Below are 24,471 nucleotides of genomic sequence, written 5' to 3'. Positions count from 1 at the left end.
TTGATCCTCTCCTGTTTTTTTGGTCTGCTTTGACTTAGTTGATCCCATTTGTTGTTGCTGTAAATCTGTTTCAGGAGGAGTATTTCCACCTGGTTTCTGGCATCTTTCCACTTTATCTTGCGCGGCAAAACTCTTGAGTCCATATTGGTGCAGCCTTATTGTTATTGAGGAGTCTGAAGAGAAAAGCTATGGTTTTATTTATTTATGTATTTATTTCCAAGATTTTGTTTATCTATTGGTCAGAGAGAGAGCACGCACAAGCAGGCAGAGAGGCAGGCAGAGGCAGAGAGAGAAGCAGGCTCCCCACTGAGCAAGGAGCCTGATGTGGGACTTGATTTCAGGACCCTGGGAGCATGACCTGAGCTGAAGGCAGCAGCTTAACTGACTGAGCCACCCAGGTGTCCCGAAAAGCTATGGTTTTAAATAGTAAATTTTTCTTAATTTAAAAGTAATGCATGCTCATCATGAAAAAAATTTTTTGAATGTTAAAAATGTTGTGAAGAGAATTAAAATTCCTGTCTGCTGTTGAACGATCACCACAATTAGTACTGTTTTGGTGTTGCTTCTCTCGCCACATGTATTCCTGTTTTGGAGTTGAGTCATCTGGGATATACAACTATGCAACCTTTTTTTTAAACTTACAATATCTTAAGCTTCTTTTATCGTTGAAAGTATTTGTAGGCATTTTAAATATCTATAGTATGGTGAATCATGAATATTGCATAGTCTTTTTCCAACGATTGTACGTTTTATAGTTTTTTGTTACTATAGAAGAACTGACAACAAACACCTTTGTGAATGCAGGTTACAGATTAAATCAGTGAGTAGAATTCTTTAGGACTTATTTGCCAAATAGCTTTCTGGAAGGTTCTGTAATGACATCAGTGGGGGAGCTGCTGCCCTGAGCTCTTCCATGCACGCCCGGGACCTTTCCTCGGGCCCAGCTGTCCTCCCTGGGACTGGCGGCTGCACCCTCCTCTCCACTGCCTTCTAACATCCCTTTTCTCGTGAGATGCCATGTGAGGTCCAGTCCTGGGCCTTGGCTCCAAGTCACCGCCCCGTCTTCCCGGGCACCCCTGTGGTCTCAAAAACTCCGTTACCCACAAGAATAGAAATGCACCTTGGGATAGTGAGAAATGAAAAGTCAGTGGGAGAAAAAGCACGATGCACAGACACCAGAATCCATTTAACAGGAGCAGGCATCTGCCTAAGAGAATCCACTTAACAGGGCGTTTTAACCCTGGGTAGTTTGAGCGGTGGGAAAGCAAAGGATGGGACTGAGGGGCAGGGCAGCGAGCGGTGAGGGGCCGAGCGGGGGGCCCCTGCGAGATGTGGGCTCTGCTGAAGTCCTCCCTGGGCGACTGTCCTGGCTCTGTAGGCCTTTGCCAGGGTCCCAGGCTGGGTCCGCCTGGACTCCTGGGTTCAGAGGAGTGTGTGTGGTCTAGGGCAGGCCCCTGCTCCTCCCTGTCCTGCTGGCCTGAGATCCCTGCAGGGTTTTCTCACCACACAGACATGTGCCGCCTTTTCTCCAGGAGGCACCGAGCCCTGAACCCAGTGAGTGGAGCCTGATGGCCCTGGTCTTGGGGGCCGAGGGGGACTTTGGTGTTCATAGAACATCTAGATCAGTCGTCCCTACTGGGGGCAGAGGTGCCCACAGCCAGGGGCCCAGGTCTCGGTGCTGCTCCCACCCTGACCCTCATGCAGGGGGAGGGGAAGAAGGGCGCCCAGTGCTGGCTCCATCCTCAGCAGCTGTTGGAGGGAGTCTCCTGTGAAGCGGGGTCTTAGGCACACGCTCTTCTCTGGCTGGGTCCCTGGAGGCCAGTGGGGTTGGGGCTGGAACCTGTCTGCTGTGCAGGTGAGGCCATGTGATGCCAGCTTCGCAGGTACCATGTCTCTAACTGGGTGGCCCTGTGTCCTTGTAGGTGGTAACGTGGACCTGGAAAGCCAAGCCGAGGGGAAGAAGGAGGCGGAGGCTGACGGTGTGGTGCGGAGTGGCCCCCGACCCATCGTGCCGTACAGCTCCATGTTCTGTTTAAGCCCCACCAACCTGTGAGTCTCCTGTGTGCCCACACCGTGTGTGCCTGTCCCATGTCCGTGGCCATGGTCCACGTGCACGGTAGCAGCGTGTGCTAGACATGGCCTGATGGGCATGGATTCTGTGCACTTTAAATGTACTAGAGTCCTGATCACCCCAGCAATCTGCGGTCACCCCACAGATGAGGACGGAGAGCCACAGGAAGGCCCCAGGCCTGTCCGCAGATGCACAGGAGTGAGCCCCAGCAGTAGGGCTAGGGCTTGACCCCGGTCAGCCGCAGAGCTGCCATCCCTGCTGCTGGACTGCTCATTGCCACGCACGTGTCCCATTTATGTCCCTCGTGTGTCCATTTTCCGTCGTGCCCACTGTGCATGCACGCCTGCGTTTGTCCACGATGTCCACTCACCTGTCCGCCTGTTTCTCCACTCTGTTTACCATGAAGTCGCCAGCGTCTCTCATCCCCTCATCAGTCCCACTGGTGCCGTAGGTCACCCAGTTCTTCCCTAACAGCAGGTTAGGTGCTGGGAGAACAGGGGAATGAGCAGAACGGACAAGGACCCCGTCCTTGATAAGCTTCTGTGCAGGTCGGAGAGACAGCAAACCAGACGAGTCAGTAGGGCACCAAGACCTCACAGGGTGGGAGGTACTGGGAGGCAGCCCAGAGCCGAGGAGGGAACTGATGTTAGGGTGGGAAGGTCAGGTGGGGTGTCAGTAGGAGGTGAGGTGGATGAGGAAGGGTGGGGAGACCGTCCCCGGCGGAGGTGGTAGACAGAGCGAAGGTGCGGGGCAGCAGGGGTCCTGAGGGCAGAGGGTTTGATGGAGTCTGGCTGTGCCGTCCGGCCCCACCCCGCCACACGTGCCTTCTCTCTGCCCAGCCTCCACCACCCACCCTCCCTCCCTGTCTTGAGCTTTTGCTCCCCACCCATGTCCCGGGAGCTCACTGGGCTCTGCTAGGGAGCACAGTCCTGCCTGCGAGCACGGACGTGTGCCGGAGGAGCGGGTGGTGGCAGCGGATGGGGGGTCGGTGGGGACACGGCCAGCCTTGGCTTCCGCAGAACCCTGTACAGAGCTCCACGGGCAGGCCGGGTCTTCAGGAGGAGATAGATGATGGAGGTCGTGTGGGGAGTTTGGGAGTGAAATGCTTGGGAAGAGATTTTGGAGAGAATCTGCGGAACGGGATAAATTAGATGGGGAGAGGGAGGGAGATGTCAGGGATGACCCCCAGAGTTTCTGCATGCCGGCTGCCCCCCACCCGCCCTGAGCTGGGAGCAGGCAGGTGTGGGTCCTGTGGAGCAGGGACAGTCCACGTTGTGTCTCTGCTGGGGATTGGGAGTCGGGTGGACTCCGGGTATGTGTGAGGGGGAGAGCCGAGGGGGATATTCAGTCCTGAAATGCAGGATGAAAGAGGCAGAGACGGAGGTCCCGGAGAAGGGAGGAGAGGTGTGTGTGCACAGGGGACGGCGTGGCAGGAGGTCACCAGAGGCTCTGGTTGGTGGGGAGGCCAGAGTATGGCAGTGGTCACTGTGAAAGGGGAGCACAGTAGCTCCTTCAAGGCAGAGAGAGAGTGGGTGGGTGTGGCTGGGAGGTGGAAGGTCCCTTCAGACCTATGGCCCTAAGAATAGGAAGTGGAGGTGAGAGAGGGGGCTGGGCTGCAGAGGTGAGACACGGGTCTGTCCCTGCCTCCCCAGGGCACTGGTTCTGTGGCTGCTCCTCCCTGTCCCCTGGGACTGGCTTCCCTGCCCCCCTTCCTCCCCACCGAGGGGTCTTCCCAGAGCTCCTGGTCACTGCCCGCTGCCATGTCGTAGGCTGTCAGCATCTCAGAGTCTCCCGTTGGTGTCTGGCCACACTCCTGTGCAGCACCAGGCCCCACGGTCCAGCATGTGTCTAACAGCAGAGTTGTTGTCAGTAATGCCCGTGGTGCTACAGGGAGGCAGGTGACCCCACAGCCCTGGGGGGGACCCCACAGCCCTAGGGGGGACCCCGTAGCCCTGGGGGGACGAGCACGGGCCAGCACGGACCTAGAGAAGGGTCCTGCATTCTCCAGAGAGGCCTGCCATGCACAGGAGGCTGGGGTCCAGCCTTGTCCTTTCTGAGCAGAGCACCCGACACCCCGGCCCCGCCTCTGTAAGTCTCTATAAATCTGTAGAGGGCGCGGCCGTCCACACACAGCAGGGGACTGTGTGGGGGTGGCTTTGAGCCATCATCCCTCATGTGCCGGCTCTGCTGTGGGTTCCTGCAGCCTTCCCGGCCCTCTTGCCGGGACGCCCCTCGGGACTCGGAGGCACCAGCAGGCACCTGGCCACTGCCCGCCACCTGCGGGTACACAGCAGAACCTGGGTCTGGGGTGGCGCGGCGCGCAGGGAGAGGCTGGGTGTGTGGCCTGGGGAGGGACCGGTCCCGCTCATCGGGGCCTTGCGGTGGTGCTCTGCCTGCAGGCTTCGTCGCCTCTGCCACTCCATCGTGACCATGCGCTACTTTGAGATGGTCATCCTTGTGGTCATCGCCCTGAGCAGCATCGCCCTGGCTGCCGAGGACCCAGTGCGGACAGACTCCCCCAGGAACAATGTGAGCGCGGCCCCGGGCTGGAGGGGGCCGGGCCGGGTCCTGTCTGCTCGCTGCGGGGGCTTGGGGGCAACGGCCAGGGCTGGCTGACAGGCCTCCTGCGGTTCTAGGCTCTCAAGTACTTGGACTACATCTTCACGGGCGTCTTCACCTTTGAGATGGTGATAAAGGTGAGGTGTGAGGTGCCCTGGTGGCCCAGGACTTCGCTCGCCTTCTCTCATGATGGGCCGGCCGGGCTGGGGTTCCTCACGGGTTGTGTGCCAGCTGTGCCCTGGGTGTGTGCTCGAGAGAGAACCCGTGCACGCGGGCCTGCTCCTGGGTGTGGCGGGGGGGCAGAGGCCAGTTCGCCAGAAGCACACCCACTCTGGGGGAGCCCCCGGGGGCCACTCCTGGCTCTGCCACCCACCAGCCAGGCCTCCAGGCTCCCGGGAACGTGTCCCCCTCAGGCCGGTCTCGTGATGTCAGGCTGGGAGGAGGGAGGGCTGAGTGGGTGCCGAGGCCGTGTGCTCAGAGCTCTCGTGCTTCCTGTGAGGTAGCGGACGCAGCCCTTCACCATGGTTCTGGTCTGCGCCTTGAGTCCTGATGGCCTTTGCTCCTTCCTCGGCGTCTGCCAAGGGGCTGCACGTGTGTGTGCACGCACGTGTGCAGTCTTTGCCCACAGGGCCGCTTGGGCTGTGCCGCAGCTTCGTGACTGGTGTCTGTCTGTGCGTCTGTCCATCTGTGCGTGAGCTCCGCTTCTTCTCTTCCTCCTGCAGACTCATGGGGGAGGCACGTTCTTTGTTGTCCCATTTTATAGACATGGAAGCTGGCGCTTGGACACATTGGGGTGCTGGCCAGAAGTTGTGGGACTGGCAGAGCCAGGTCCTTGTGAACCCCACCAGCTCTTGCTCCTGTGGCAGAGAACTGACCCCCTGCGGGCCTGGGCAGGGTGTGGGCTTCCTGGGGTGGGGGATGACTGCAGCCTGGCAAGGGGAGGGTGTCACCAGCGGGTGGGGAGCCCAGGCAAGATCTCAGCCAGCCGTGACCATGTAGGGATATTTGGATCATTGGTGCTGAGGTTCAGAGGCCCTGCTGAGGCCCTTAGAAGACACGATTGGTGCGGCATCCTTCCCCCCAACCCCATGAGTCTGGGGCCTGGCCCTGCTTTGCTTTCTGAAATATTCAGCACCTAATATGTGTTTCTCCCCTGCAGATGATTGATTTGGGACTTCTGCTGCACCCTGGGGCCTATTTCCGGGACCTGTGGAATATTCTGGACTTCATCGTGGTCAGTGGGGCCCTGGTGGCATTTGCCTTCTCGTAAGTACCATGTCTGCCCTGGGTCTGGCTGGGCTGCCATCCAAGGGCTATGGTGGGTGTGCGGTTCAGGCAGGAAGGGTTCCCCACTGGCCTCCATGGGCTGTGTGCAGCTCCCCTCCTGTCTACCTGGGACTGGGCTGTGTGGGGTTGAAAGCTTCTCATGGTCACCTGTCCCTGCCACGGCCTGTGGTTCTGACACTAGTTGGGCAGGCCTCCGGTTCCTCTGGTGCTTGCCTCTCAGGTCTTTGAGAACCACTCACCTGCTCTGACCTCGGCTGTGCCACCTGGAGAGCTGGAGCTGGCGGCCGCTGGTGGGCGCCTTCCCCCAGCAGTGTTAGACCCCCGGTTTCTCTGACTCCCTAGTGGGCGACACTCAGCTCCCTTGTGGCTGGGCCTGGATTGACTCCCTCAGACCCTGCATGGTGGTGGGTGTGGGGCAGGTGTGGGGGCTGGGGTGGAGCTACAGGAGAGACCCAGAGATCAGGAAGACCCAAGGGACAATATCTGCATCTTCTCTGAGCACTCGGGGACGGCGGCGCCTCCTCACTGACTCTCTTCTCTTTGTCTCTTTGTTGCTGGACTCTCGGTAGGAGCTTCGTGGGGTAATACCTTCCCTCTGCCTCACATCGTAGCACAGCGTGGCCTTTCTGGGCCGGTTCACTACCATGTCTCACCTCTGCTCACCCTCCACTGTCCAGAGTGCATGCTGCCGGGAGCCGTGTCCCAGGCCATGGGTCGCTGCCTCACCTCTGGGGACTGGGCTGGGGGCTGGGGCTGGGGCTGGGGCAAGGCCAGCCTTTGGTGAGCAGGGCACCCCAAGTGAGTGTTGGAGGCCGGGAATGTGGGCCCTGAGGTCAGTGAGGGCCTGGGTGGGAGCTGCTGTCCCCATGACTGCCAGGATGTTGGCCATCCTGACGAAACTTCCATGTGTCTTCTCCAGCAATGGGGCTTGCTGTCTTCTCTCTGTTCCCCACAACTGCCTCCCGGCAATGCGTAGCATCTACTGTGGGGCCATAACCGGTTTTCTTTGTATATAAAGTGTCAGTGAGGGGCTTAGGAGTGAGACAGGGAAGGGGTACAGTCGAGCTGGGCGGGCTCAGAGTGAGAGAGAGTCTGAGCCAACAAGCGAGAAGTGAGGCCTCTGGACACAGAGCATGGACCACCTTGAGGCCTCCCTGCAGAGAGTCCTCCCCCAGGAAAGGAAAGCAGTGACCTCCCTTCTGTATCTGCCAGGGGGCTGTCGGCCCACCCTGCCTCTCTTCTCTTGGGACTGGTCTGCAGAGCCTCTGGAGGAACCTGGCCTGGGGGCGGGTGTCCGGAATGCTGGGGTGACGGGAACACCTGACACGGTGTCTGGAGGTTTGTGGTTTCAGAGGGAGTTTGACCTGGCTCGGGGATGTAGGCCCTGGCTGGGTCTTGGGGCAGGTATAAGGGACTAGGGCTCCCTAGCTCTCCTTAACCCACAGATCCGACCTGAGCCTCATAGCTGCCTTTCCCTAGAGCTTAGCAAGAGCTCAGAGAAGAGCACTGGAGGCCCTGCCCCCTCTCCCCATGCACAGGCTCCTTGGGAACTTGGAGGGAGGTGACCTCTGAGCAGATGGACTAGGACCCCCAGTCCTGAGTCCTCAGCCACTGCTGAGGGGGGGCTGTGGCCTTGCTTCTAAGAATCGCCTCCTTAGGCAGCGAAAAGTTCGCTCAGGGGATCACCCCCCACCCCGCTCTCTGCCCTGGCTTTGGGTTGTCGAGAAGGCTGCCCCCAGAGTCTGACAACAGCTGGGCCCCTGGCAGCCTGAGGGAGCCAGCCAGGGCTGCCCCAGCTTCCTTTGTGCATGGCCCCGATCTGGGCCTACTGGTCCTAGATCTCCAGGCTTGCGTCGGGTACCTGGAATCTTCTTTTCCTGACTCTGTCGTACTCCCCCACACTGGGTTTTCTTGTCTGCTGCTCTTTTTGTCTCTCTGTGGGCTCTTTCCTCCTCCTCCTTCCCTCCCTCTCTGTTTTTTTCTTTCCTTTGGTCTGTCTGTCTTTCTTCTTTTGTCCATCCTTGCGTGGCTTCGTCCCTTCCGCTGCCCGGTGCTCATCTAGCGTTTGCCGCCCTCCTTCACGCCCCCGCTTCCTGCAGGCCCGTCTTCCTTCTCCTCCTCTCCCTCCCGGGCAGTTCTCCCTCATCTGGAGGAGTGGGGGAGCAGCTGAGTGAGGACAGGCAGGGAGACCCAGTCACGTTCCCCTCACCTCCCTCTACCAGGACTGAAAAGCAAGAGAGATCAGCCCTTCTGGAATGCTCTTGCCCTAATGGCTTGTAGGCTTCTGAGCCAGGTCTGCAGTCCCAGGGCCAGCTCCCTTCTCTTCTCTTTAGCCCCATGGTTGGTGCCAACATGGCGGCCGGATGAAGCCGGTTTGGGTGGGCGTTAGGGGACCCCTGGCATTGAGATGGCGGATGTAGTCTGTGAGAATGGGTTCTTTCCATCCGGAAGCCCGGCTTTCCCCGTATACCAGGTGCTGCTGCCCTGGGCCTGGCCTTGGTCTGCTCAGACAAGGCCTGGCTCGTGCTCCCACAGGAGGGGTGCGGCGGCCCATGCAGCTGGCCGGGCAGAGGCCTGCCTTTTCCTAGGCCGTCAGCCCTGGGGCCTACGACTGAATGCTCAGGGGAGCGCCCCCCGGCGGCTTTGTGGGAGCGGCGCGGGTGTGCGTCCTGCTGTCCACATGTGTGGCTTCTCCCTTCTAGAGGATCCAAAGGGAAAGACATCAACACCATCAAGTCCCTGAGAGTCTTGCGCGTCCTGCGGCCCCTCAAGACCATCAAACGGCTGCCCAAGCTCAAGGTGAGAGCTTGGACCTGGGCTTGGCCAGTGTGCAGGGCTGTCACGTGCGTGTAGGGCTCTGCATGCATGTATGTGCGTGTGTGCATGTCTGAACACACGGGTGCGCAAGTGTGACGGACTTGTGTGCCATGTGTTAGTGCACACATGTGTGGCATGTGGTGTGTGTATGTCCACAGAACTCACCTGTCTGGCTGCAGCCGCCCCCCCCCCCCCCACAGTGGGACGGGGTGAGCGGAGCTCAGGGAGAATCCCACGTTGTGTAAATGGGTCCGGCTCCCTCAGCTCCGTGTCCCCAGAGGGGAGCTTCCTCTAGGGAGTGTTCTGGAAGGCTCCTCTCCCTTGACCCAGCAGCACCAGCAGCTGTTGGACAGGGAAGGGGAAGGGCTGCTGTGGGGCACCTGGGTGGTTCAGGGTCCAGCTCCTGATTTCAGCTCAGGTCATGATCTCACGGTTGTGGGATCGAGTCCTGAGTCAGGCTTTGTGCTCAGGGGGGAGTCTGCTTGGGATTCTTTCTCTCCCTCTGCCTTCCTCTCTCTCTCTCTCTCTCTAACTAAATTAAATAACTTAAATTTTAAAAAAGGAAGAAGGGGTTGCGGAGAGAGGTAGAGGGTCCTGAGGGAGACGCAGGGAGGGCAGGTGTCCCTGAGAGGTGGTTCCTGGGCTGGGCCCCAAGGATTGGCATGGCTGAGGCCCTGGAGAAAGGAAAGAGTGTGAACCCAAGCCCTTGGAGTTGTGCTGGAATACGATATGTACTGAGCGTGGCCCTCACTGTGAGGAGTGCTTGCGAACCCTCCACTTGGTTAAACCCACCAAATGGTGCAGTGATGTCTCCTGCGCAGCACGCAGAGGCAGGCCTCGCAGACCTGAAGCAGTGTGGGGATTCCAGAAGGCGGTGTGCTTGGGGGAGGGCGCTGGGGGTGGCTTGAAGGCAGTCTCAGGTGGGGACTCAGACCTGGGCAGGCAGCTCAGAGGTGTCATGGCCCCTGGGCAAGGGGGCCACGGCCGCACTTGCTGAGACAGCCACTGGTGTGGGAGTGTGCCAGGCGGCATCTCAGGAGATGATCGTGCACCTGCTTCTTTGCACAGCCCGGGCTGCCAGGGGTCCCCTCAGCTCTGAGGGACAGGGACCAGGCCAGGGTCCGCCAAGCAGTCCAGGGCCAGCTGAGCTTCCAGGCAGGGAAGATCCTGAGAAGAAGCTTTGGTGGTGGTGCTAACAAACGGCAGAGTCACCTCTGGGCTACACCAGAACATGCTTCAAGTTCCCGTGTCGGAGCTGGCCACAACACTGCAGCTTTTCTGCCCCGTGTTGGCTCACACTGATGGGCAGGGGCACAGTGTTCCACCCCCCGTCCCCCCGGCAAGCCCGGACGCGGGAGCAGAGGGCTGGCCGTCTCCCCACCCTGACCCCGTTCCCGTTGTGTGGGCTCCTCCCGACGCTGGCTGACCGGGGCTCCAGGCCGGCCTCATGCAGGTGGCCTGTCCAGTGAGTGTCCTGCCAACATCGGGGCCGTCTGCCCGTGTGGCCCCTTCTCACACCTTCTGCCCCCCTCCAAGTCCCGGGAGACGCAGCGGCCGTGTCGGGGGATGGGTGGCGGGTCCCTCCGTGGGTCCGGCCGAGACCCCAAGCCTCTGAGCCGGGCCCCTGCCCCTGCAGGCCGTGTTCGACTGCGTGGTGAACTCGCTGAAGAACGTCCTCAACATCCTGGTCGTCTACATGCTGTTCATGTTCATCTTCGCTGTCATCGCCGTGCAGCTCTTCAAGGGCAAGTTCTTCTACTGCACCGATGAGTCCAAGGGGCTGGAGAGGGACTGCAGGTGAGCCAGGGCCGGGAGGGGCTGGGGAGGGGCCGCGGGGACTCGACTGAGAGCTGTGCCTCTGCCCCAAGGCTGCACGGGGGACTTCCGGCTTGTCTTCCTCAGCAGAGTCAGGGTCCGGCCACTCTGCGATGTGCTCTTCCTGCCCATGGACATGTGCTCTTCCTGCCCACGGGGGCCGCTGTGGTGGCCAGAGGGCTCCAGGCCAGGCTCTGGGATCAGGGGGCTGCCCTCTCTGGACCTGGCCCCACCCCACAGGAAACAGGAGAGGGGCGCTCGGTGGGGGGAACTAGGGGAAGGGGAAGTAGGGACTGGGGTGGGTGCTGAGCAAGGCAGCAGGGGCGGCTCCTTCTCCCTCCCGCAATCAATGGTCCCTGTCACCTCTGTTCAGGCAGTGTTCTCTGGTGCGAACGTGTCACCGCGTGCCTGCCGCTCTGTGCCTGCTGGGCATGGGGGATGTTTCCAGTCGGAGGCCTTCCTGACTCATCCAGGGCACACTCGGGCTTTCTGTCTTGTGCTCTTCAGCCTTTCTGACGTGGGGCTGGTGGCCCTTCTCTGTGGTGTGATTCGTGTGGTAGCCAGGTGATGGACCGCTCAGTGCCCCAGGAAGGGTCTGGGCACGGCTTCACCTGTTGTCCTGTATAGGCTGTCTTTCTCTTTCTAACTGATTCGTAGGAGTTTTGTAAGGCCCTAGATCGCCATCCTTTGTCAGATCTATGGGTTACGGTTGTCTTTTTCTCCTTTGGTGGGGTGTTTTCAACTTTTTAAAACGTGTCTTTTCTGAAAACAAAGTCGTGATTGTAGTATAGTCCACTTTATCCCTGTTGTAGTTAATGGTCTTTGTGTCCTGTTCAGAAAATCTACCTGAAGGTCAGCGAGAAGTCCTCTTATGTTTTCCTCTACAAGTTTTATTTTTGCCTTTCCCATTTGGATCTGGGATCTCTCTGGGGTTGATTTCGGTGTGTTGGGTGAGTGTTGGTACAGACGGATTTCTGTGGTGGACACCTAGCTGGCCCGGCACCATTTATTTGCAAAGATCCACTCTCTCCCCCATTCCGTGGTATGCTTTGTTTTTATTAAGGTATGATTCCTATGACTCATCCCCTGAAAGTACACCGTTCAGTGATTTTTTAATGCATTCACAGATATGGGCAGCCATCACCGCAGTCAATCGTAGAACATGTTCATAAGTTAGAAATGACACAAAAACTCCCATGTCCTTTATTACCCGCCAGCTCCCCACCTCTAGCCCTCAGCAACCATGGATGTATTTTTTGTCTTTACAGATTTCCTTGTTCGTCTAAAGGAAATCATAACTATGTGGTCTTTTTTGTCTAACTTCTTTCTTTCAATTTTGAGGTCACCCTCAGTGCAACGTGTGTCTGAACATTGTTCCCGTTTATGGTTGGATTTTATTCCATGCTGCGGGTGTGGCCCAGCGTGTCTACCTGGTCCTCTGTTGACAGACATCTGTTGACAAAGGACACCAGTCCTTTGGCTGGTGTAACTGATGCTGCCATGAAGTGTTTGTGTGGACGGATGTTTTCATCTCTCTGGAGTGGACCCGTTGTCCTGGACTTGATGGGTCCATGGGGATTCTGCTGCCCCGCCTCAGGGGCCGGCGGGGCTCTTCCGGCACGGCTGACCGGGTCTGTATTCCCAGCAGCATTGGGGGAGAGTCCTCATTTCTCCATATCCTTGCCAGTTCGTCTTCTTTTCCCTTTTAAAAACTAATTATCACTCTTTTCCTGGGTATAAAGTGGCATCTCACTGTGGTTTTCTTTTGCATTTCCTGGATGACTCCTGATGTGGAACGTCTTCCGTGTGCTGATCGGACGTTGGTATACCTTCTTTGGAGAAATGCCGATTCAATTTCACCCATTTTTTAAATTGGGGCATTTTTTTTTTATAATTGATTATAATTGTTCTTTATATACTCTAGATCCAATTTTTACCAGAGAGACGATTTTCCAGTATTTGGTCCTGTTCCGTGTCGACGAGGCTCTGAAGCACAAAGCTTTCCATTTTGATGGCATTTGCTTTACCTCCTTCTGGGGTTGGCGTCCCGTCTAACAGTCGTTCCCCTCGATCCGGGCCCCCAGGGTCATCGTCTCACAGCTTTCTAGTGTCAGCTCTCACCTGCACATCTTCGGTCTGTTTTGCGTCTTGTACCTGGAGGGAGGTGGGGTCCAGCTTCCTTCTTCTGCGAGCAGCCCCCGCTGCCCAGCACTCTCTGTGGAAAAGACTGCTCTTCCTCTGTTGGACGGGCAGCCATTCCAGAAATCAGCTGGCTGTAGACAAACGTGTGTATTTGGATTCTCTGTCTTTACACTCTGACCTCGTGTGTGTCCTCATCTCCAGGGGCCAGTATCTGGACTATGAGAAGGAGGAGGTGGAGGCTCAGCCGCGGCAGTGGAAGAAATACGACTTTCATTACGACAATGTGCTCTGGGCTCTGCTGACGCTGTTCACGGTGTCCACGGGAGAAGGGTGGCCCATGTGAGTGCTTACTGGCTCCACGCGGCAGAGCAGGGAGAGCAGAGGGTCAGCTCGGGCAGGGAGTCCCCACCCTGCGTCCGGGCATGTTTTAGTCACCCAGCAAATGCCCCATTTGCCCCTCCTGGGGCAGACACGGCTCTGCTCTCCAGGAGTGGGAGGAGCAGGAGATCCAGACGAGGTGCACAGCACAGCCATCTCCTGAAAATCGTTTCTGAGTGGCTGAAGGCTGGAGGGAGGACGGGCTACTCAGTATCTCCCTGTCCTGCCCTCTGGCCCCAGTTAAGGGTGGGCAGAGGGATGTATGTGTTCCGTGCCATGCTGGATGACAGGGGACTCCCTTTGGGGCTGGGAGGACCACCACTCAGAAGGTGGGATCAGTGCTGTGTCTGGAGCCCAGGGCTTTCTAAAGGCAGGTGAAGCTGGGCATGAGCAGGTGTGAGCCAGGAGTCAGCAGGGAGGGCAGAGTTCCTGGGCCTCCGCCTGTCCTGGGGTTAGGACCTCTGGGCCCCGGAGACTGCCCCTTGATGGCTGTCCACCAGCCCCGAGTACAAGCCCATCGGGAAGGTCATCTGCCTCAGGAGATTGCAGTCCTGGGGAGGGGCCTGGGGACCACAGTGTTGAGCACCCCCTTCCTCTTGCCATCCCTGGGCTTGGGTATGGAGGCCTCACCTGTCATACAGGTCTTGACTTTCCCATGGCTCTGTTCCGCGGGTCCCCCTGACATTTGGTGTTTGCCCTTGGTGCAGGGTCCTGAAACACTCCGTGGACGCCACCTATGAGGAGCAGGGTCCCAGCCCTGGGTACCGCATGGAGCTGTCCATCTTCTACGTGGTCTACTTCGTGGTCTTCCCCTTCTTCTTCGTCAACATCTTCGTGGCCTTGATCATCATCACCTTTCAGGAGCAGGGGGACAAGGTGATGTCTGAATGCAGCCTGGAGAAGAACGAGGTGGGTGGCTCCCTCTTCTGCCTCATGTGCATGTGGGCTGTGGATGCTCCACTGGGCCCCCGATGGGCAGCAGAGACAGAAGTACTAGACTTCCCTTCTGCGTGGGGCTCACTCACTGCTGCAGAGCCGGCCGGTGGCAGGGTGGGGCGGGGAGAGAAGGAGGAGGCTGTTCCGGGCTGCATGCGAGGGTGGAGGACATGGGTGGGATGCTCTGGGTGCTCCAGTGTGGGGGTCCCCCTGCCCCCTCCGGGTGCTCACTGCTCCTTCCCCATGCAGAGGGCTTGCATCGACTTCGCCATCAGCGCCAAGCCCCTCACGCGGTACATGCCCAGGGACAAGCAGTCGTTCCAGTACAAGACCTGGACATTTGTGGTCTCACCTCCCTTTGAGTACTTCATCATGGCCATGATCGCTCTCAACACGGTGGTGCTCATGATGAAGGTATGTGGGCCTGGCACGGGGCACAGTGGGGGACAGCTGGGGTGTGAGAGAGCCACCATCGCGGCTGATCACATCCTGGGCAGCATGGGATGCCTACTGTAGCCCCGTGCCTGGGGTTGTCTATGGGCTGAGACAGTGTGTCCTGGGAGAACACGGTGAGAGCAGGGACGCTGTCCCTACCTTGGGCAGGCAGATGTGCAATTCTCTGTGCTCTGGCAGGAGGTCAAGGTGCGGGTGTCGGGGGGCAGCCGAGCCTGCGGCTGATGGCACTCATTCCCCACGCAGTTCTATGACGCACCTTATGAGTACGAGCTGATGCTGAAATGCCTGAACATTGTGTTCACGTCCATGTTCTCCATGGAATGCGTGCTGAAGATTATCGCTTTTGGGGTGCTGGTAAGTGCCTTGGCTCCCTCTTGGCCTTTTGGTGGTCTGCACTCTGGCTCCATCTCTGTAGGGGACCCTTCAGGGACTCAGAGCATGGAGATTGGAATTCCCTGAGCCCCCAGAGCAAATGCGACATTGCCAGGGCCCCGAGGAAGGGGCTGCTCCTGTGCTTTCAGCTGCCTGAGCTCCGCTCCAGCCCAGCTCCTGGAGACAGGCAGGGCCATGTTCCTCCTCTCTGGACGTATAGCTTTCAGTTCTGCACCTGCCCAGAACCACAGGTGTTTGCTTACCCAGCTGTGGTGGCCCACCTGGGGTGGCCCACCTGTCCCTCTGCTCCTTTCTCGATGAGGACACTTCCTGCGGCTCCGTGCCTGGCTTCTGCCTTGCCAGCCTCCAGCAGTAACTGCTCTTTTTTCTCTCTAGAACTATTTCAGAGATGCCTGGAACGTCTTTGATTTTGTCACTGTGTTGGGAAGTATAACTGATATTTTAGTAACAGAGATTGCGGTGAGTAGCATTTCCTGTCCTTCCTCCAGGGCCCCAGACTGGTTTCCTTCTGGGCGGGGCTCCCTTGGTGTACCTCCAGGTCCTGAGTGTTAGGCCCCCTCTCTCTTGCCCTAGGAGCCCCTGGAAAAAAGGAGGCTTCTCTCCAGAGGTGGGGTTGGGGGTTGTGTATTATCTTGGGAAATGCATTTTCTTGGATAAGAAAGTAGTTTCCGGAAGGTCTTCTGGTCTGGTGGTCTGAGAGTCACCTAGGAGCTCCATCAGCAATGACTGACCAGGAAGACAAGAATCTTTTAAATCTGCGTGTGTCTAAGAAATCGAACAACTTGGCACCAAATTACATGAAGTGAATTTAGACTATTTTAGAATATCAGGTTTGTTTTATGTGTGTGTGTGTGTGTGTGTGTGTGTATGTAAATAAAACAAGATTACTTGTCCATATCATACGCAGATTATGGGCGAAAACTGATCAAATGCTACAACATAAACTTGTCTCAACAAATGTCACAGAATCTGAATTCAGTCATGAAGTTAGAATTAAATGGCAAAACATCTCCTCTGTCTTAGACTGGGTTCTCCAGGAGCAGGCACGGAAGTGGGGCTCTTGTATAAGTTGTTCTAGGAGGCGCTCCCAGGCAAAACCGCACGAGCGGGGTTTGGGGAAATGGGTGGTAAGTGAAGGCGCATCAGGAGTGTCGGATTTGTAGCCCGGTGTCGGGTGGGTTCGGTTCGTCCCCCAGGGGGCCCAGAGACAAGGGGGCCGTGGCTCAGAGCTCTTGCCTCTGCACTGGTCAGTCCACAGCTACGGGCCGCACCTGGGGTTCGGTTGTCAGATGCCTCCAGCCCTCCTGAGTGTACCCCAAGTGGAGGCTCTAGCAGCCCTGGGGCAGAAGGAATACCAGGCTGCATGGTAACAGGGCTGGACGGGAGTGCCTGACCGACTACTGTGAGCCTGGCCCCACTCAGCTCTGTCACATCTCACAGTGGGTTCACTTCCCTTGTTCTTCAGGGTGCTGCTGGCCTCCGTGTCAGGGGCAGGGGGTCGGGAAGACCTGGAGCTGGTCTGAGGCCAGGGGAGGCTCATGCACATGTTCTTCCTGTCCCCCTCTTGGGGTCACCTGATGGGTGGCCAGCCTGCTGTGGCGCAGGTTGCTGGGCCAGATCAGGGAGCCTACAGTGTCACCCTGGGTGGCCCAAGCCCCAGCTCGTCACAGTTATGTGGTTCTGGCTGATACAGCACCCCAGTCGTCATTGAGACTGATCATAGAGCATCTGGAAAGGCCCTGGTGAACCCCCTGATTTCCAGACAGACTTCTTCCTGCCCTGTGTGGTGGCAGCTCTGTCCTTTTCAGTACCAGCATCAGATACCCTGGCCAGCCTGGAAGCTCTGCTCAGCCTGCTGGTCGTTTGGGATGAGAGGCAGGAAGTGACAAGGGGCCACCATGACAGCAGTCCACAGTGGAACACTTCACGACCCCTTGAGCCAGGACCTCTAGATTGGCCAAACCGAAACTTACGGAGATGATGAGAACGCAGTCTGACCTGGGCTGTGGGAGGGCAGGGAGGGGGCCACCCCTGCTACCCTCTCTTGCTTTCCGGGCCTGTGCAACACTGCGACACCAGCACCATCTCTTGTCTGTCTGCTCACCTTGAAGGACGTATCCCAGCCCCGTGAGGCAGGTCACTGAGCCGGCATTTAACCTGGGTCTTTAGGAGGCTCTTCCAGTGTTTCAGGAGGTTCCTACTTCCTGAGTGATGTGGACTGGGGTACGCCCCTGGACCCTGTGTCATCGGCTCCTGTGTACCTGCCTGTGTGTGCTCTGAGCGGATGTTACGTGGAACCCAGTTGGGTGAATTCGATGCTGGGGCAGGCCAAGGTATTCCCTCAGCAAAGACAGACCCACGCCCAGTGTGTGAGTGATCGCAGGTGAGACAAACAACACTTTCAGCTGAAAGGGTTCCCATGTAAGCCAGTGATCACCAAGTGGCTGGTTGGCAGCCTAAAGCATGGTGCGCTGTAGAGGCCTCCTTGACTTCTGCGCATAGCAGGCTGGGTGTTAGGTAGGGGCCATGGCTGGATCAGCTTTGCTGAGAGGGAGCGCACCTCCTGAGCTCAGGCCCAGCTTTCATCTCAGCCATCAAAGTCACTCCACTCGCAGATCTGCTGGTGAGGATAGAAGCTGGCCGTCATCTCGTGGGTCAGCCATCTCAAGGCCTGGTTTTTGGTGCCCCTGCAGCTATGGGTGGGCACCGATGTGTAATGCAAGGGTTGGCTGGGCCCATCTGGATGCTTTTCCTCAACTTCCGTTCCCTCCGGAGCCATGGCTAAGTTTTAGCTCTTGCCTGCGGTCTTGTAGTCAGTACTACAGGCAGCTTCTTTGTCCTTCTGGGTCATGGCTGATCAGGTTCCCTGCCAGGAACCCTGCCTCACCACTGTCCTTCGGGTCGCCTCTAGGTTGGGTTCTAGTGAAGCTGCCCCAGTGTATTGAGCCACCGCTTCAGAGATCGGGTTTGAGTTTCTTCTCCTGGCTTTAGCGATCATCTCATGATATGCTTGGGTAGGAGTGAGCTAAGGAAGACAGGTGCAGCAAAGGTGAGAGGCCTGGGGCACTGGGCCACTTGTCATGTGACTCTGTCCTCTGGATGTGCTTGGGTTTGGCCCTGGAGGCAGTGGTTCCACCATAACACCGGATTGTTGGCAGGCCTGCTACACACACTCCTAAGGACAAGCAGCAGAGCCGTGGACACAGTTGTCTCATGCTCAGACACGGTCTCCACCAGGGCCCAGTAGCCAGGAGCGGCCCCTCCCATGGGTGATGTCTTCAGCCAATGACATGGCCTTGCTCCAGAATTGTAGGGTGTCTCGGCCCAAGTTGTCGGGCTTCTGGTACTGCAGCGTGGGTCTGAATCTCCCTGCTCTGAGTCCTCTCAAACCTGGCAGCTTTGTGTCACCCGATAAATGGCTCAAAGACTATTTCCTCAGTGATGCGTGGCATCATCAAACTCAAGGAAGCCTGCCGGGAGCAGGAAGTGTGAGGTGTGAAAACCAATTTGTCTTGCCTCGTATCACTGATTGTAGTAGTCCTTTGCATTAGCTTTCTACCTAAAATATGATGAAAGATCACTCTAACCCTAAACAAAGTCTTTCTTTTTGATATTTAAACTTTATTTTATTTTTCCAGTGTTCCAAAATTCATTGTTTATGCACCAGACCCAGTGCTCCATGCCATACGCACCCTCCTTAATATCCACCACCAGGATCACCCAACCTCCCCACTCCCGTCCCCTTCAAAACCCTCAGTTTGTTTCTCAGAGTCCACAGTCTCTCATGGTTTGTCTCCCCCTCCGATCTCTCCCCACTCACTTCTCTCCAGCTCTCTTTGTCCTCTGTGTTACTCATGCTCCACAAGTAAGTGAAACCATATGATAATTGACTCTCTCTGCTTGACTTATTTCACTTAGCATAGTCTCTTCCAGTCTCATCCACATTGATACAAAAATTGGGTATTCATCCTTTCTGATGGAGGCATAATACTCCATTTTATATGGACCACATCTTCCTTATCCATTCATCCATTGAAGGGCATCTTTCCACAGTTTGGTGACTGTGGCCATTGCTGCTATGAACATTGGGATACAGATGGCCCTTCTTTTCACTACATCTGTATCTTTAGGGTAAATACCCAGTAGTGCAATCACAGGGTAATAGGGAAGCTCTATTTTTAATTTCATAAGGAATCTCCACTGTTTTCCAGAGTGGCTGCACCAACTTGCATTCCCACCAACAGTGTAAGAGGGTTCCCCTTTCTCCACAACCTCTCTTTGTCAATTTTTGCCATTCTAACTGGTGTAAGATGGTATCTCAATGTGGTTTTGATTTGAATTTCCCTGATGGCTAGTGATGATGAACATTATTTCGTGTGTCTGTTAGCCATTTGTATGTCTTCTTTGGAGAAGTGTCTGTTCATATCTTCTGCCCATTTTTTGATGTAATTATCTGTTTTTTGAGCATTAGAGGAGTTCTTTATAGCTCTTGGATATCAGCCCTTCATCTGTATTGTCATTTGCGAATATCTTGTCCCATTCCGTGGGTTGCCTCTTTGTTTTGTTGACTGTTTCCTTTGCTCTGCAGAAGATTTTGATCTTGACGAAGTCCCCAAAGTTCATTTTCCCTTTTCTTTCCTGTGACTTTGGAGGCATATCTTGAAAGAAGTTGCTGTGGCCGATGTCGAAGAGGTGACTGCCTATGTTCTCCTCTAGGATTCTGATGGGTTCCTGCCTCATGTTGAGGTCTTTTATCCATTCTGAGTTTATCTTTGTGTACGGTATAAGAGAATGGTCGTGTTTCATTCTTCTATACATAGCTGTCCAATTTTCCCAGTACGATTTATTGAAGAGATTGTCTTTTTTCCACTGGACCTTTTTTTCCTGCTTTGTCGAAGATTATTTGACTATAGAGTTGCGGGTCTGTGTCTGGACTCTCCACTCTGTTCCACTGGTCTATGTGACTGTTTTTATGCCAGTACCAGCTGTCTCAGTGATCACAGCTTTGTAAAGTAAAGTAAAGCTTGAAATCAGGCAGTGGGATGCCCCCGGTTTTGTTTTTCTTTTTCAACATTTCCTTAGCAATTCGGGATATCTTCTGGTTCCACACAAATTTTAGAATTGTTTGTTCCACCCCTTTGCAAAATGCCAGTGGAATTTTGATCGGGATCAAGATTTTTCATCTATACTGAAAGTATAGATGGCTCTAGGCAGTATAGACATTTTAACAATGTTTATTCTTCCAATCCATGAGCATGGAATGCTCTTCCATATTTTTGTGTCTTCTTCAATTTCTTTCAAGAGTCTAAACAAATTCTTGAAGTGAATAGAAAAAGAGTGAACATCCCTAACTGCTGATATGAGACTAGTACAACCCGGACACCAGAATTATTTAAAAAACAGAATATAATAAAGGAAGATCATACTCTACGCTCATTCATTAACATTGAGTAAAATGCATCAGAGAGTCTAATTTAGATTAGCAGATCAAAGGATACTATTAATGTGATCCTGACATTGGTGCAGAGAAGATGTTCAATAAAACTCAAATTGTATTCATGATAGAAATTATTAGCAATGTAGGAATTATTGACCTGATGAAGAGAATTTACCAAAAATCCTGCACTAACATCATATGATGGTGGAATTTGGAAAGAATTCCCTTTAAAATTAGGAAAAGACTGTACCTGTCAGCACTCCTTCTTTTCCAACATGGAACTTCAGAGCCTGGTTGGTTCAGTAAAGTGAACATCAGCCCCGTGAGGATTAGAGGTGTTGGTCCAGTTCACTGCACATTCCAGGGCTTGGGTGTTTAGGAGACACTTGTTGAGTGAACGAGACAAGAAAAATAAATAAAACACCCAAGTATTAGAACAGAAATAGGCAAAGCTGCCATTATTCCTAGATAACATTATTATCTGTAGATCCGGAATCCTTTCGAGCCAAGAAGAGCGTTTGGCACGGCTGCTGAGTCGAGTACCCGAGCCAGTAGCCGACCGCAGATCATGACCGTGTCAGCAGTTCCACCTGCAGCACTAACGACACCCGAATACAAGATCTTTATGTGGAAAAGTCCTAACCCTCAGTGACAGATAGGAGAGGAGACTTAAGTAGATGGTGTTAGCATGTCAATACTAAGTAGTGTCAACTTCAGAGATGGTTCTGCCCAAATTGATCTGTAGATTCAATGTAATTTCAATAGGTGAATTTGTTTTTGTTTTGGAAATTGGCAAGTTGCTTCTAAAACTCATCAGAAAGGGCAAAGGCCCCCTGAATACTCAAGATACTTAAGAAGTGGAGGGTGCTGCTGGGGCAGTGGGCATGGAAATGTACTGTTCTTGTTGGTGATAAGACTTCTTATAAAGCTAGAGTGCTAAGACTGTGGTGCTGGCTTAGGGGAGAGTAAGTGAGCCAATGGACGGAATCAAGAGCCTAGAATCAGAATCACTCGTGTATGGAAACTTGATATATGACTGTGCTGCTTAGTGGCGAGTAATTCAACAATCGATGTGGGTATAATTATGATCAACATAGTGAAAGATGGAAATTGGATCTTTATCCATTCACAAAAAAGCTATTTCAAATGGATGAAAATACTTAAATATAAGAGGAAAAAAAGTTTAAAACTCTTAGAAGAGTATACAGATTCTCTTTAAGACCTCGGGATAGGGACTGATTGCTTAAGCAAACTATAAGGAAGCATCATCCATAATTGAAAAAAAAATTCTATAAAATGAAGAGTTTCTGTTCATCAAAAGAAGAAAGGACAATCCATGAAGAGGAAGGGGATATTTGCATCACATTCCTTCATTTATCTGTTATGAATCCCTTATAAATTATAAATGGATGAACCCATTATCCATTATCAATATTTATGCATTGCCTATCACGTAGTAAGCGGTACTCTAAGTGCAGGGACAAAAGATGAAAATCTGAGTTTCATTCCCATAAGAGAGACGCAGTGTCACGTGATGAGAGGCATTGGGAGAAGGCAAAGCAGCGAAGGGTTATGAGACACGGAACCGGGGGGCAGGGGCTTTGATGGCTGTGTGCCCAGAGGAGATGTCACTGACTTGGTGACTTGCCAGTGAAGATGTCTGGGTCTGTGAGGAGGTGGAGCAGCGGGGCCTGGGCGAGCAGCCCTGAGCCCTGCACCCACCCAGCACCTGCAGCATGACAAGGGGCGGAGGGAATGGGGAGAAGGGAAGGATTTGCAGTTGCAGTCAGTTCGGGATTTTATTTAGAGTGAGGTTGGAACAGGAGGGACATGATCTGCGTTTTCAGACCAAACGTCTAGCTGAGAGTATAGTACAGGGCACAGGCAGAAGCAGCTCGGTGGGTTAGGGCTTAGCTGGTTATCCCAGAAACAGACCCCAAGACAGGAGTTCAGTGCAAGTCATTCATTTGGGAGGTGACCTCAGGAATACCAGGGAGCAAGGAAGTGGGTCAGGGAAGGGAGGCGGCCAGAATATCGTGTACTCAGAGGGCAGTTACCACTGTGGGTCCTCATTGGGAGCCCTGAACCTCTGTTATCCCTGCAAGTGGCAAGGCGGCTGGGGTATTTTTCAGCAAGTGCTGTTAGCCACTAGCCGAAGGCTGCTGGTAGGATAGGAGGAGGCCACGAAATGTTAATTCTCAGACACCTGCGTCCTGGTCTGGGAGAATTCTCAGGGGAAAAAGATGCAGATGCTGACAATTGAGTGATGGGTCTGGGAGTGCCACTCAGGGAGCCCAGTAGAGGGACTGGGGGCTTGGGCTTGGGTGAGAGACCGTCGTTCTGGATGTGTTTTCCAGTAGAGCTGCTGGTGGAGCAACGGTCTGGGTGAAAGTTGAGGGAAGAATGGCGTCCGATCTGAGCGCACGGGGACATGGGTTATCTGTAATTGAAAAGGAAAAGACTGGGTGGACCAGGTCGGTTGTGCACTGTTTGTACATGGGGCCTGGATGCAGCATGTGCGTGTTAGGGTGGGTTGCCTGTTGGCCTTCCGCAGGACTTGTCCAACAGGCTGTTGGACAGACGTGCCTGGAGTTCGGAGGAGAGGTTCGTGCCAGTCCTATGCTGGGGAACCATGAGCCTGTAGGATGAAATTAGAGCTGTGAGGCTGGATGAGGTCAATAACAGAGAGCAAGAATGGGCTCCTCAGGCCTCAGATGCACCGACATTGATTGACAAAGGAGTGGTCGGAGGGCAGAGAGGTTTTCTGAACCATTAGTGAAGGTTAGTGTCCAGAATGTGCAAGGCCCTTCAGTGAATCATTAAGAAGAACAGAAGCAACCAAATGGAAAAATGAGCTGAAGGTGTAACTGGGCATTTTGCTAAAAGAATGAGAAACAGAAATGACCAATGAATCTTATTTGTAATTAAAGAAACGTAAAGTGAAAGACATTGAGATGCTTTTTCACACCCTCTGGTTTGTCAGACAGGAATTCCAGCCATGCCAGTGCTTAGCAAGTGGGTCAGCCAGAACCTCCACGCTCCTGCTGGGAAAAGTGTGGCAATCCCCAGAAAGTCAGGTGTAGGCATGCCTGCCACTCGGGGATTCCCTCTTAGGTCGTGTGCCAGAGGGTGTCCGGGCAGGTGACCCAGAGACCCTCTCACACAGAGGTTCGTGGCTACACAGTTCACGGCAGCCCCGGGATGCACCGGTTGTGACTGCCTGTGAACACAGTGATGCGCCCCACGCACCAGAGGGTGGTCTCTGCATCAGGAGGGAAGCCCCCGAGAAGCAGTTTGCTCGCTGTCAGCAAGTCTGCCCAAGTCTGAGAAGGCCGCGTACAGTAGCGTCCCATCACAAAGGTTAAGAGAAGCCAAGTCTAACACGTTTTCAGAGTTTGTGGTAAGACAGTGAAGAAAAGAAACTGTTAACAGGAATCACAGGTAGCCGCTAGTCTGGGGAGGACCAAGGGAGACAAGAAGGGCTTTGAAAGTCTTGGTGACACTCCGTTTTCTTTAAGTGGGGTGATGGATGGATGGACATTTTATTCCTTTTCTTTAAAATGTGCGTCTATACACATATTTGTACATATTCTTCTGTGTATGTGGTATGTTTCATGGTTTTAAAAAATTAACAATCCAAATAATATGGGGAAAAGTTCTGAGCTGCCATTTTCATGCAAAACCAAGGATATTTGTCACACCAGCCATTGGCATTGTGGCATTTCCAGGTGCTTCTCATCCAGGAGTAGTTTGTACCAGTGTGTTGCTGGGAGGAGCAAGCTTGCTGCTGATCCCTCCGGGCCTCATCCTTGGACTCAGCCGACTTTGTTCCCTGGATAGAGGGATCCAGACACCGAGCTCCCATCTGCTAGGACACAGCTCTGGGGTTCCTTCATAGGCGTGTGTCCTCTCAGAGAGGGCAGAATGATGAGCGGGTATCAAGGGTGAGGGTTGCCAGATGTGCAGAGCGCATGATGCCTAAATGTCTTCTGGGGAGACCTCTGGCTCCAGAGAGGCCCGCACACAAGACAGAGACCTTCTGTATGCAGGAGGCCTGGTGTCTGTCCCTCAGCTGTTGGACACTTGAGGCCTGGGTGGCTTGTGGTTGGATCAGACCTCCCTTCAAATAAGCCCTCCATGGCGGTGGCCGTCAGCCCCGGATGCCCAGCAGGGCTGGCGG

At 54.7% G+C, this 24,471-nt stretch overlaps 1 protein-coding gene across 6 annotated transcripts in view; it reads left to right on the top strand.

Moving 5' to 3' along the window:
* The window catches only part of CACNA1B (calcium voltage-gated channel subunit alpha1 B), a 182,115-nt gene that overhangs the window by 119,817 nt on the left and 37,827 nt on the right, over positions 1 to 24,471 (top strand). For all 6 annotated transcript variants that reach the window (XM_059142287.1, XM_059142286.1, XM_059142283.1 and 3 more), the window contains 11 exons: positions 1,923 to 2,049; positions 4,471 to 4,600; positions 4,708 to 4,767; positions 5,790 to 5,896; positions 8,620 to 8,716; positions 10,371 to 10,531; positions 12,893 to 13,030; positions 13,777 to 13,978; positions 14,255 to 14,419; positions 14,705 to 14,815; positions 15,230 to 15,313. In XM_059142287.1, the coding sequence (XP_058998270.1) occupies positions 1,923 to 2,049; positions 4,471 to 4,600; positions 4,708 to 4,767; positions 5,790 to 5,896; positions 8,620 to 8,716; positions 10,371 to 10,531; positions 12,893 to 13,030; positions 13,777 to 13,978; positions 14,255 to 14,419; positions 14,705 to 14,815; positions 15,230 to 15,313 (1,382 nt within the window). The remainder of the gene's footprint in view (positions 1 to 1,922; positions 2,050 to 4,470; positions 4,601 to 4,707; positions 4,768 to 5,789; positions 5,897 to 8,619; positions 8,717 to 10,370; positions 10,532 to 12,892; positions 13,031 to 13,776; positions 13,979 to 14,254; positions 14,420 to 14,704; positions 14,816 to 15,229; positions 15,314 to 24,471) is intronic.

The sequence above is a fragment of the Mustela lutreola genome, chromosome 12 (assembly GCF_030435805.1).
Source record: "Mustela lutreola isolate mMusLut2 chromosome 12, mMusLut2.pri, whole genome shotgun sequence".
NCBI classification, from domain to species: domain Eukaryota; kingdom Metazoa; phylum Chordata; class Mammalia; order Carnivora; family Mustelidae; genus Mustela; species Mustela lutreola.
This window is presented reverse-complemented; position numbering and strand designations above follow the sequence as displayed.